This window comes from Podarcis cretensis (assembly GCF_951804945.1).
Source record: "Podarcis cretensis genome assembly, chromosome: 6".
Classification (NCBI taxonomy): domain Eukaryota; kingdom Metazoa; phylum Chordata; class Lepidosauria; order Squamata; family Lacertidae; genus Podarcis; species Podarcis cretensis.
In genome coordinates, this window is record NC_137175.1 from 5,460,081 (window position 1) to 5,473,371 (window position 13,291).

At 49.2% G+C, this 13,291-nt stretch overlaps 1 protein-coding gene across 7 annotated transcripts in view; it reads left to right on the forward strand.

Moving 5' to 3' along the window:
* Positions 1 to 3,404, forward strand: part of LOC307217725 (tyrosine-protein phosphatase non-receptor type substrate 1-like) — a 125,475-nt gene extending 122,071 nt beyond the window's left edge. For all 7 annotated transcript variants that reach the window (XM_079979504.1, XM_079979506.1, XM_079979501.1 and 4 more), the window contains one exon: positions 154 to 3,404. In XM_079979504.1, the coding sequence (XP_079835630.1) occupies positions 154 to 411 (258 nt within the window). In that variant the 3' untranslated portion in view covers positions 412 to 3,404. The remainder of the gene's footprint in view (positions 1 to 153) is intronic.
* Positions 3,405 to 13,291: the final 9,887 nt, after the last annotated feature.

Genomic DNA, 13,291 nt, shown 5'->3' on the forward strand with positions numbered 1-13,291 from the left:
ATCATCCAAAACAGTGCTTCTGTCTTTGGACCTGAGATCTTCTGCCTGCAAAGCAAGATGCTCTGCAATGGCGCTGTGGCAGGTTCCCATGGTCCCACGGGCCTTCTCTCGTGCTTCCTTACTGACTTCTCCCTCTCCTTCCTGCCTCCTCAGGAGCCTGATCCCAACAACGTCACCTATGCAGACTTGAACTTCGAAAAGGCGCCCAAGAAGAGCCCCCAACAGATGGTTGAGATCAGCCAGCAGTCTGAATACGCCAGCATCCAGACTGTCCCGCCAGCGCCCAATGACGAGAATGTTACCTATGCAGATTTGGACATGGTCCACCTAAGCAAAGCTCCCAAGAGACCTGCCCCACAGCCGGAGGAAACCAGCTCAGAATACGCCAGCGTACAGGTTCGGGGCAAGTGATCCCTGGCTGCCGCCGTCGGCTCTCTGTGGCTCGCCGGCCCTCTTGCGGGGTTGTCGGAGACCTCCCTTGCTGGGGTTGGATCCTTGGCCTTGTCTCCAGACTGGGTCTCAACTGAGGAGCAGTGGGATTTGCCTGCCAAGGAGCGGTTCCTGCAGTTTCTTTGAGTGGAACTTAATGTACGTAGCCAAGGTCAAGGAGGAAACTAATTGGTGCTACACACAATTGCATCCTGGTACTTGGGCTAGTTCATGGCGCCTCTTCATCCCCTGGTTATCAGGTGGACAGGAGGTGCCTAGACCAACTAAGGATCTAACACAGCTTTTATCACTGGGACCATAACTCTCTTCTTTCGATTCATCCAAACACATCACACGGAGCAAGTGGCGAGTTGTCACCTTGGAGGCAGGCGGGCCTCTCTCTTCAGCTTTGGCCAGCTAAAGGCCTTCTCTCCACTTCCTTCTGGGACAACCAAACCCTCTCAGATGCCACCTTGAGAAGCTTTTCTTTTCCCCCACGGGGACTGAACAAAACCAAGTTGGCAGCCCCAGCTAGCTCTGTGGGGTGGGAAGAAGCATGTGGACACTACCCACATCAAGACTTGGTGGTCCTTAGGAGAAGGAAACACCCACTTCCCCAGGTCCCCCTGGGAAGAGGAGGAAGAAGAAGCCTGCTTTCTTGCTCATGGTGGCATCTGATTCACTTTGTATCTCTCTAGTCCACAGATGTATTTCCCTCCCTCTCCCCCTGACAGTACGTCTTGGGACAGTGCCTCTTGGAGATACAGCAGCTTGTTCTGGGCTAGCAGTTGCCAACCTGGTGTCCTCACGATGTTTCAGACTATGACTCCCATCACCTGTTGATCTTGGTGGAGGTTGCCGTCCAAACACATCTGGTGGCACCAGGCTGGTGGAGGCTGTTCCATGACAATCCATCCATCTTGCCTAACCCCAGGGGCCGATCTCTGGCAAAGCCAAATCTGTAGAATGCATTTTAGGTGTGTCAATCTGCTCCTCATTTTTATTTCTTTTTAATCCGCCTTTTTTATTTCATCCCTACGTGTGTCTAGAATTGGGGAGGGGTGACCTCGGACGTGTCTTGCAGCCTCTGTGATAGGCCTTAGGAAATACGAAGCCACGTTGAAGAATCTTGTCCGCTCCCGTCTCTGCCATGTTCTGCTTCATTCCTCAGCTGACCCCTCCCAGATTTGGCTAAGTAGGGGCAGCAACCTTCACAACAGAACTAAGGCCTGCAAGAGGTGTGTGTGTGTTTCTGAAAGCTGATTCTTGCCACTGCCATCACTGTTGCGGTGTAGGATGCCTTGCGTGGTTCGAGAAGAGAGCTTCCAAGCCAACCATTCTCCATCCTGGCAGATCTCCATCCGCTCGTATCTTTCCTGCAAAGCCACTCCCTAACACAACACAAACACACTCACAAGCCCAACTTGCTACTCTTCTTGGGCTCCATCGTGGCTCATTTTTCTTGCGGCCATTTTGGTTTCGTTATCATTGTTGTTTTGCACAGTTCACAAATGTGCAGTAGCCCAAGCAAACATTGGGGGGCCCACCCCAGGACCACAGGGGAACAGCAGCGAGTGATTATGGGGCAATGACTGTTGACAGAGGAGAGGAAAGGTGGTTTGGGGTGGATTCCGGTAGACTGGCTTAGCTGGGCTGATGGCCCTACGGGGCACTTTACTGGGAGCAGGTAGGGCAAAACTTCTCACGAGGCTGCTAAAACAGGCAGCTCATTGCAAGTTTAGAGTTTACACCTTTTGGCAGCCCAGATTGCTCCCACCCTCCCCATGATCTCACTGCCCGCCATGCCAAGGGAACCTCCTCTTGCCTTTCAGTCTTTCCTTCTTGGCCGAATCCATGCTGTTGTCCTCCCTTCCTCTGGTAGTCTTGCTCACTTTTCTTTCCGAAAGAGCCTTTGGGGCAGGGTTGGGGGAGCACTTGGGATAAGGAATAGCACCTCTCTGCCCCCATGGGAAGTAGGGCTGCCCCCACCCCACCCTGCCCGAAACACCGTTGTACCACCTGTGTTGACTGTTCAGCATTATAACTGTTTACTCCTTTTAGAACTAAAAAAAAAACGAGAGAAAAAATACCAGTATTTGTGTGTGTTCTTTGTAAGTGGGTGTAGTACTGTGTACTTAGCACTAGTGTGACAAGCACAAAAGCAAAGTTTAAAAAGGGATAAAGTGCTGGGGAAGAGAGAGGGGGTCTCTTAAAACTTGTCCTCTCCCCCATGGTGACTTGACCCACCATAACCTACCCTGTGTGACTCCTGCTGCCAGTAACCAAAATTCCTCTTCTTGTTTTTATTTTATTTTATTTGTGGCTCTGTGTTCCTTTTAAAACAAAACAAAAAACTAAGGCAATTTAGGAACTAACTGGCACTCTGCAGAAATAGAAGGAAGTGGGGGAACGAGAACAGGAGGCGAGGGTGGCATAGAAGTGACGTCTTCCAAATTCTCTACTGCAGATCTTCCACCTTAAGTTTGACCCAAGCGGATCGCGAGATCCAGGATGAAGGCAATCGAAACTCGGAAGAGTTTAGCCCGATTTGCTAATTCTTCAGCAAGATGAGCAAATCTCGACGGGTTTCACATTGTAAAGACACAGGGCAGGCCTCTCTTGTCACCTCCGTGTCTCAAAAATGTGCCAGTGTCTTCTGGTGGAGACACAAAGTGGAGCCATCCAGGAGCACCTTCTCCTTTTTCCAGAAGGTGCCTGTTCACAATGACGCTTTGGGACATGGGAGCAACTCCTCCTTGGGTCAGTAAAGCAGGAATGGGTGATAATTGTGACCCTCCTGATGCTCTTGGACTCAAAACCCCCCATCAGCCCCATCCAACATGGCCAGTGGGCTGGTGGGAGTTGCAGCCCAGAAGCAATGGAAGGACCACAGTTTCCTTCACCCTTGCTCAAAATAAATGTGTGATGGGAAGAGTTTTGGGAAACTGATGACATTGCGCTTAATTTTTTTTTTTTTTTTTTTAATGCCAGTAGGCACTTGTATTGCTAATATGAGAAAGGGGAGGTATGAGTGTGGTTTGGGCAGATACGGTTCTGGGAACGGCAAGCCATAGTGGCATCTCACCCTTCTGAGGTCAGAAAGACAAGTCCTTTCGGCCACATTCTCTTGGGTCCTTCCGTATACCATGCATAAGGATGTTGAGGCCAAAGCCAATGGTTCAGGAGGCAAACAGCCGCTGTCCAAAATGGCGGTCACATGTTCACAACTCTCCTTTCCCTCGGTAACTTCCCCTCCAACTTAAGACCTGTCCTGACATCGCGATGTTCTATGGTTCCTCACACCATTGGCTGCTGGAAGATGCAGGTTTCCATGACACCAGGATGTTCGTAAGCTAGCTGGATGTTATTTGGGGAGGAAGGAAGACCTCTGGCTGCCATTTTTGGCTTCCACAGCTTCTCCTGACATTTACTTTGGTCCTTAGTCAAGGCAGAAATGTCATAACAGCTTCTCGGTTCCTCTGTTTCCAAACACTCCACTGCCACCCTCCTCCTCAGCGGTGTCGGATGGGAATGTGTAGAAGTTCAATGGTACCCTAGCTTGGGAGATGGAATGCCAAGAGCTTTAGCCCATAGTAGGAGGCTACAAACCACTCTATTGAGCCTAGTCTCTTGGCCCTGGTTTTGCAGGGAGGAAAATGGGACCAGGAAAAGAAAGAAAGAAGAAAAATGAAGCCGTATTGGGATATATTTGTTGTGGATCAAAAAAATTATAGGTGACTGTTTGTATGAATTGCACCTTAAGTTCGTTTGGGTTTTTTGTTGTTTGTTTTTGTTTTTCGCTTGCAAGATATTTTTGTAATAAAAGCATTCAAAGTTCTGCACCAACCACGCGTGTGTGTCAGTGGTGATAATAGAACTGGCTTCGGGCGGGTTGGTCTTCTGGGCAAAATATCAGATGTCTCCGGCTCTCTTGTTGGGGAAACAGAAAGCTAGCACTTGAGGAAAGTCCAGTATTGGTGGCCCACCCAAATACTTGAAGGCAGTAATTAAATATGAAAATAGCTGGTGTTGCAAAAAAGGAAGGGAAAAAATCTGTCCAAGCACGAAGCAAAAATTATCAAAAGAGGTAATCTACAATCACACGGGACTGTTATTAGGAATGGAAAGTCCAATTCCCAGATTGTTCTTCATGCTGAAGGAGAACAATAATTCTAATTATTATTGTATGGACTTTGGCGACAGCTGTGTTAGAGCGCGGCGTAATCATTTGACTACCAGCCATTGCTGTCATGGAACGCACAGTGGTTTGAGTTGGAGCTGTGCCTTGGTTACCCAACCACCCAAAAAAAATATGCAATTTTGATTTGAGTCTTTTTGAAATGCGCTTATACAAAAGCTTGACATAATTGTAGATTGCATCTGTTTGCATAATTACTGGCTTATGAACTGATAGATTTTTGCATTGCAGGTTATTTTCATATTTTGTTATGCATACGACGCCAGCCAACCCGACGCAACTTTTCCAACTTTCAGCAATTAGCAGTGTGAAGGCAGGTCCCTGCCCCTTGGAGCTTAGGGGTCTTCTTTTGACAGTGGGCTAAGACAACTCATCAAAAGGCAGAGACTGGGAGTGGGGAGAGGCAAGAAAGACGAACGAGGATTGAATGCGTACAGAGATGCAGTCTGGGCCTTGCTGGGCAAGGAGACGGGGTGAATCATGGGGAAAGGGTTCAAGGGAGGATCTGAAAAGGGAGGGAGGCAGAGGAGCACCGTGAAGATGTCCTGGATGGGACTTCCAGCAATAAGAGAAAGCAAGGAGGCATTGGGTAACACCATCCCAGAGACCACAAGGCAGCTCTTGTTGTGACCCCTTGTGCCCTTTGGCCTCATCTTGTGTTGACTCAGTTGTGGCCATTCTTGAACTGATGACTACAGTCATACCTCATGTTACGTCCACTTCGTGTTATGTTCTTTCAGGTTACGTCCCGCGGCAACCCGGAAGTACCAGAAAGGGTTACTTCCAGGTTTCACTGCTTGCGCATGCACAGACATGTAAAATGACACCACGCGCATGCGCAGAAGTGGCAAATTGCAACCCGCGCGTGTGCAGACGCACCGCTGAGGGTTGCGTTCTTTTCATGTTGCGAACAGGCCTCCGGAACGGATCCCGTTCGCAACTAGAGGTACCACTGTACAGGGGATTTTGTTTATTTGTTTATTACATTTCTATTCCACCTTTCCTCCCAAAGAGATCAAGGTGGTATACGTACTCAGCCACCTCATCTTATCCTTGCAACCACAACCGCCCCTGTGAGGTAGGTTAGGCTGAGTGCGAGTGCGCCAATTTGAACCCTGGTCCAACCGCTGCTGGCTCCATCTTGTAGCACACCCCCACCTCTGGTCAAAGAAGAGTATTGCAAGGAGGTCAGCCACACCCACCAAGAAAACCTAATCCTAATAGGCTAGACAGGTCAGGTGGTATCCCCTGGCTTCCTATAAAAGCTCCCCAGTGAGCTTGCTTGCTGTTCCAAACAAACTAGGAGATGAGCTCTGAGCTGGTCGCAGAGAGCTGCCACTTCAACCCAACTTCCAGATTCGCACATGTTGGGCTTGATGAGGAAATAGAAGAAGAAGAAGTAGAAGAAGAAGAAGAAGAAGAAGAAGAAGAAGAAGAAGAAGAAGAAGAAGAAGAGGAGGAGGAGGAGGAGGAGGAGGAGGAGGAGGAGGAGGAGGAGGAGGAGGAGGAGGAGAGTTTGGATTTGATATCCCGCCTTTCACTCCCTTTAAGGAGTCTCTAAGCGGCTAACATTCTCCTTTTCCCTTCCTCTCCCACAACAAACACTCTGTGAGGTGAGTGGGGCTGAGAGACTTCAGAGAAGTGTGAATGGCCCAAGGTCACCCAGCAGCTGCATGTGGAGAAGCGGAGACGCGAACCCGGTTCCCCAGATTACGAGGCTACCGCTCTTAACCACTACACCACACTGGCTTACATGCATCCTTAACCCATCTCCCCAAAGGCTGTCACAAGCCTATGGGCTTTCTCTCTCTCCCCCCCCCCCCCCCGGAACCTGATCAAGGGTTTGAGGAACTGAAAGGACTTTGGGAAAGGTGATGGTTATAATAAAAGGCTTGTGACCTCTGAATGTTTGCATTCTGCTTCTGTCGGACTGTGAACAAAGGAGAAGAGCGAGAGTGGTGCTAACAAGGCTTTCTGAAATCATTTCTGGTATTTTGCACACAAATCTCTTAACGCCTTGGATTCCATTAACCTTGACGACTCCCGTGTTGGGTGGAACTGGCACAAAGGATTCCTTTGCCTAATCTTGAGTCAACGTGAACTCTTTATCCACACATTGACTAATTCATTTGCAATGTGTCTTAAATGCCTCGGATGTGTTAATGCATCTAAATGCTGTTGCCTTTCTCATTAGCCTTCTGCCTTTTCATAGAATCATAGAATCCTAGAGTTGGAAGAGACCACAAGGGCCATCGAGTCCAACCCCCTGCCAAGCAGGAAACACCATCAGAGCACTCCTGACATATGGTTGTCAAGCCTCTGCTTAAAGACCTCCAAAGAAGGAGACTCCACCACACTCCTTGGCAGCAAATTCCACTGTCGAACAGCTCTGACTGTCAGGAAGTTCTTCCTAATGTTTAGGTGGAATCTTCTTTCTTGTAGTTTGGATCCATTGCTCCGTGTCCGCTTCTCTGGAGCAGCAGAAAACAACCTCTCTCCCTCCTCCTCTATGTGACATCCTTTTATATATTTGAACATGGCTATCATATCACCCCTTAACCTCCTCTTCTCTAGGCTAAACATGCCCAGCTCCCTTAGCCGTTCCTCATAAGGCATCGTTTCCAGGCCTTTGACCATTTTGGTTGCCCTCCTCTGGACACGTTCCAGTTTGTCAGTGTCCTTCTTGAACTGTGGTGCCCAGAACTGGACACAGTACTCCAGGTGAGGTCTGACCAGAGCAGAATACAGTGGCACTATTACTTCCCTTGATCTAGATGCTATACTCCTATTGATGCAGCCCAGAATTGCATTGGCCTTTTTTAGCTGCCGCGTCACACTGCTGGCTCATGTCAAGTTTGTGGTCAACCAAGACTCCTAGATCCTTTTCACATGTACTGCTCTCAAGCCAGGTGTCACCCATCTTGTATTTGTGCCTCTCATTTTTTTTGCCCAAGTGCAATACTTTACATTTCTCCCTGTTAAAATTCATCTTGTTTGTTTTGGCCCAGTTCTCTAATCTGTCAAGGTCGTTTTGAAGTGTGATCCTGTCCTCTGGGGTGTTAGCCACCCCTCCCAGTTTGGTGTCATCTGCAAATTTGATCAGGATGCCCTTGAGTCCATCATCCAAGTCGTTGATAAAGATGTTGAATAAGACCGGGCCCAAGACAGAACCCTGTGGCACCCCACTAGTCACTCTTCTCCAGGATGAAGAGGAACCATTGATGAGCACCCTTTGGGTTCGGTCAGTCAGCCAGTTACAAATCTTTTGTCTCTGCAAGCATGGAGGTTAGGATGCTAGTTATAAAAAACACCTTCTTGGTCCATGAAATGCACCGCAAAAAATGCAACTCCCCAAGCCGTCCATTGACATACAAACACTTTGCAAACTTTGGTGAGGCAGCCTGGGTGTTAAAGGTGCACCTGAGCAAGATCTAGATTTTAAGTATGCCCACCTGAAGGAAAACTGGATAGTTGGCTTCTTTTAAAATGAAGGAGAGAGACATGTGGTATCATATGCTGGGAGGTCAGATTATTGCTCATGGAAAGGAGGTGACAGGAATTGCCCCATGCCCTGTCCAGCAGACAGAATAATACAGTGGTTCCTCTGGTTGCAAACGGGATCTGTTCCAGAGGCCCGTCCGCAACATGAGCAGAACGCAACCCGTGTCTGTGCGTGCACAGGTCGCAATTGGCTGCTTCTGAGCATGCGCGTGACATCATTTTGCGCGTCTGCGCATGCACGAGCGGCGAAACCCGGAAGTAACCCTTTCCGGTACTTCTGGGTTGCCGCCGGACGCAACTTGAAAATGCTCAACCTGAAGCAAATGTAACATGAGGTATGACTGTACAACTAAAGGCTGGCTTCAGGATACTTTGAGGGATGGGACCTCAAAGCCAGGTGAGTGAAGAACATAAAAAGAGGTTGCTAGATCAGGCCTGTGGCCCGTCTAGTCCAGAATCCTGTTCTCACAGTGGCCAGCCAGGTGGGGAAACCCACAGGCAGGATTTAAGCATGAGAGCAACTCTCCCCTCCTGTATTTTTCCAGCAACTGGTGTTCAGAAGCATTGCTGCCTCCAGCTGAGCACAGCCTTTGTGACTAGTAGCCACCACTAGCCCTGAGCATCCCTGCAATGTTGCAAGACATCCTGAAGCAGAGCTTTGGGGTGATGTGCTACACCAGGAGTGAGGGACCTGTGGCCATCCATATGTTGTGGAACAGCAACTCCAATCCCAGACAGCATGGCCAATGACACTTCTCTTGGGAGGCAGGGGTGGGCCACCAATTTGGATGGTTCTAAAAGAGGATTCGGGACGCAGGTGGCGCTGTGGGTTAAAGCCTCAGTGCCTAGGGCTTGCCGATCGAAAGGTCGGCGGTTCGAATCCCTGCGGCGGGGTGCGCTCCCGCTGCTCGGTCCCAGCGCCTGCCAACCTAGCAGTTCGAAAGCACCTCCGGGTGCAAGTAGATAAATAGGGACCGCTTACCAGCGGGAAGGTAAACGGCGTTTCCGTGTGCTGCGCTGGCTCGCCAGAGCAGCGATGTCACGCTGGCCACGTGACCCGGAAGTGTCTCCGGACAGCGTTGGCCCCTGGCCTCTTAAGTGAGATGGGCGCACAACCCCAGAGTCTGTCAAGACTGGCCCGTACGGGCAGGGGTACCTTTACCTTTTACCTTTAAAAGAGGATTGGGCAACTGCAAGGGGGAGACAGCTCTCAATGGCTCCTTGCCACGATGGTCTCATTGACCCGGCTTCACATCTTCCTTGAACATTGGAAGATTCGAGACAGATAAAGGAAAGTCCTCCTTCATACAGTGCATCGTTAAACTGTGGAACTCCCTCCCACTGGATGGGTGGCTTTAAAAGAGGATGAGACAAATTCATGGAGGAGGAGAGGGCTACCGAAGGCTGCTAGCCATGCTGGCTCTGTGCAGTTTGAGACAACAATGCTTTGGAATATCAGTTGTTGGAAACTTCAGGGAGAGAAAGTGCTGGTGCCTGCAGGTAAAAAAGGTAAAGGACCCCTGGACGGTTAAGTCCAGTCAAAGGCGACTGTAGGGTTGAGGCACTCATCTCGCTTTCAGGCCAAGGGAGCTGCCTCTGGGGCCTGCCCCAGTGAAGCCACTGAAAATGAGCAGATGAGCAGCCCCGTGCAGAAATGAAGACTCCAGGCCCCAATGCCATTTTTCTTTCTTTTTGCAGATTTATACTGCAACATGTTATTTTAGCAGTTACAGTGTACTAGTGGTAAAGGTAAAGGGACCCTTGACCGTTAAGTCCAGTCATGGCCGACTCTGGGATTGCGGCACTCATCTCGCTTTATTGGCCGAGGGAGCTGGCGTACAGCTTCCGGGTCATGCGGCCAGCATGACTAAGCCGCTTCTGTCGAACCAGAGCAGCGCACGGAAACGCCGTTTACCTTCTCGCCGGAGTGGTACCTATTTATCTACTTGCACTTTGACGTGCTTTCAAACTGCTAGGTTGGCAGGAGCAGGGACCGAGCAACAAGAGCTCACCCCATCACGGGGATTCGAACCACCAACCTTCTGATCAGCAAGCCCTAGGCTCTGTGGTTTAACCCACAGAGCCACCCGCATGGTAGGTGGTAGGTACTAGTGGTAGGTCCATTCAAATACCAATCCACTTTATTAATTTTTCTTCAGTGTTTCCCCAATGTTGCTGTATTCATGCTGAAATATACTCAGAGTCGCAAAGTGATTTCATGCTCTTTATTCAGCTCATAGTGGTGAGGAGGAATGAATGAATGTCCCCTCAAAGTATCTGCTTTATATACATTATACATTATTTACACAATGGGCTGCACATGATTAGCTAATTCCAGAATTCTACTGTAAGCCAATCAGGTTGTGGATTCACTTCTATCTGGAGCATGATTGGGTGGTTCCTGCCAACCAATCATACTGCTGTATTGTTCTAGGACCAATCAGACTGCTGCATTTTGAATCCTATTGTTCTAGGACCAATCAGACTGCTGCATTTTGGATCCTATTGTTCTAGGACCAATCAGACTGCTGCAGTTTGGATCCTTTTCAACTCAGTACATAACACATGCCACTCTTGCATTATAGCACAACAAAAGCAGGAAAACATGCCCCCCCCCAAAAAAAAAAAAATTGCTGCAGAACATTAGTGGGGGGTGAGGAGAAAAAGTTGCAGGATTTCAGGCGTAAGTTACACGACATGCACTGATAGGAAACAAAGCAAAATATCTGCCCCAAAACATTTGCAATGTTGAAAGTGGGATCATGTGTAACCTGCCCTGATCCCACCACAAACACAAATTCTCATTAATGAACGAATAGGCTGTCTGGATCTGTCCATCAGAGATAGAAGTGTGGATGCACACGAAAGCTCATACCAATAACAAACTTAGTTTGTCTGTAAGGTGCTACTGGAAGGATGTTGTTGTTGTGTCGACTACGGCAGACCAACACGGCTACCTACCTGTAACTAATATGTAAATGTCAGCTTTCAATTTTACACTCAGCTTGTTTGTATTCAAGCTTCCCACCACCAGGCGGCGCTCATGCACCAGCTATAGCTGAAGTGGGGAGAGAGAGGGAGAGAGACCCAGAAGCACCTCTCTGCATGAACAGTGGTCCTCTACCACTTCCGATGCTGCTTTGGTTCCTTTCCTTTTGGCTTTCTGACAATTCCATCCTTGCTTTCCCCCTGTCTCGTGTCCCCTTCCTATTGAAGAAAGGACAGAAGAAACCCTAAAGGGGGGGAAAGAACCTCTTGAAATCATGGGAGACACAGATTCAAAGTTCTCACCAGCCTAAAATCAGCCTTCCCCCATAGCTGAGTGCTAGAGCATCTGTTTTTCATGCAGTAGGTCCCACGATCAATCCCTGGTCTCTTTTCCAGGCTAAACATACCCAGCTCCTTCAAGCATGAGTCAGATCTTTGGACCATCTAGTGCAGCAGCATCTACACTGAGTAGCAGCACCTCCAAAAGGCTTCAGGCAGGGCTGTTCCTACCTCGAGAAGCCAAGAATTGAGGTTGGGACCTTCTGCATGCAAAGCAGGTGCTTTTCTGCTAAGCTACAACCCTTCCCTCCCCAAATTCCAGCACGGCTCACCTCGTAAGGGTCCTGTTTTGCCTTGGAACATGTCACACCAGTGTTTCCCAAACCTGGGTATCCAGCTGTTGTTGGACTACAGCTCCCATCATCCCTAGCTAGAAGGACCTGTGGTCAAGGGTGATGGGAGTTGTAGTCCAACAACAGTTGGAGACACAGATTTGAGGAACACTGTGGTACACCATACTCCCCCAACCTAATGCCCTCCAGATGTTTTGACCAACAACTCCATCAGTTCTAGCCAGTATGGTCAAGGTGATGGGAGATGTGGTCCAAAACACCTGAAGAACAGCAGGCTGGGGCAAGCCACCCTACTCACCTCAAAGGTGATGAGTTTTTAGCTCCAGTTCCCTTGAAGTTCTGGCGCCAACTTTCCCCACCTTTTAAGTTTTGCACCAGCTGGAGATTATTTTTCAGCTGTCACCATAGTAACTGTTTGTTGTTTGCCTGCTGTTGTCTCTGAATTGGAAGGTTACCAGAGGAGAAGGATGAATCTTCTCCCCCTTAGGGGAATGACCTTGAGATGGAGGCTTCGTGAGCCATCGAAGATGTGGATAAAAAATAACTCCCACTGGAAACTCTCAGAGTTGTAACCATAACTACTGACCTGAAGCCAGTGCTCTAGAGCCACAGTTTTCTGTTGAGTGGAGAACCTCACACACCCAAAAGGAACAGGTGTGGTAGGAAAGGTGCAGCTCCCCCTTTAGATCACTGCATAGGAAAAAATTAGCACATGCTTTGGCTGGGCAAGGCAGCAAGGAAATGGTACTTTCCCCCCTCCCCATCCCATATTTGTGCAGGTAGGGGCACAGCTGGGCCACCAGCCAAAGCTGATGGAAGGTACTCTGCACCACCAAGGCCACCTGAGCCTAAGTGGCCGCAATGGCTCCAGAAATACCCCCAAGCTGTGTACCCACTCCTCCAGAGGGTGTGTAACCACTGTCGACATGCAGAGGGCCGGGAGGCCAGCTGGCTAGCCCCAGCTGGGCCGTTCCCTTCCAGCCGTCCCACTGTGTGGACCATCGGCCTCTGCTCCAACGTAAATCAGCAACCCGGGCTTCAAAGCTAGGGCACACTATCAGCAGATCAAACTCTGCACACAGTATAGGTGTGAGGCTTGTGGAAGCATGCTACAACTACAGATTTATTAATCATAAATCAGGACAAAGAAACATGTCCTCTCTCTCTCTCTCTCTCTCTCTCTCTCTCTCTCTCTCGTCGTCTCAGAGAGAACAGGAAAAAGCAAAAGCTATACAGTGGTGCCCCACAAGACGAATGCCTCACAAGACGAAAAACCCGCTAGACGAAAGGGTTTTCCGTTTTTCGAGGCGCTTCGCAAGACGAATTTCCCTATGGGCTTGCTTTGCAAGACGAAAACGTCTTGCGAGTCTTGCGAGTTTTTCCCCTTCCCCCCCCCTTTTTCTAAGCCGCTAAGCCGCTAATAGCGCTAATCCGCTAAGCCGCTAATAGGGATGCTTCGCAAGACGAAAAAACCGCTAGACGAAGAGACTCGCGGAACGGATTATTTTCGTCTTGCGAGGCACCACTGTACACAACAGAAGTT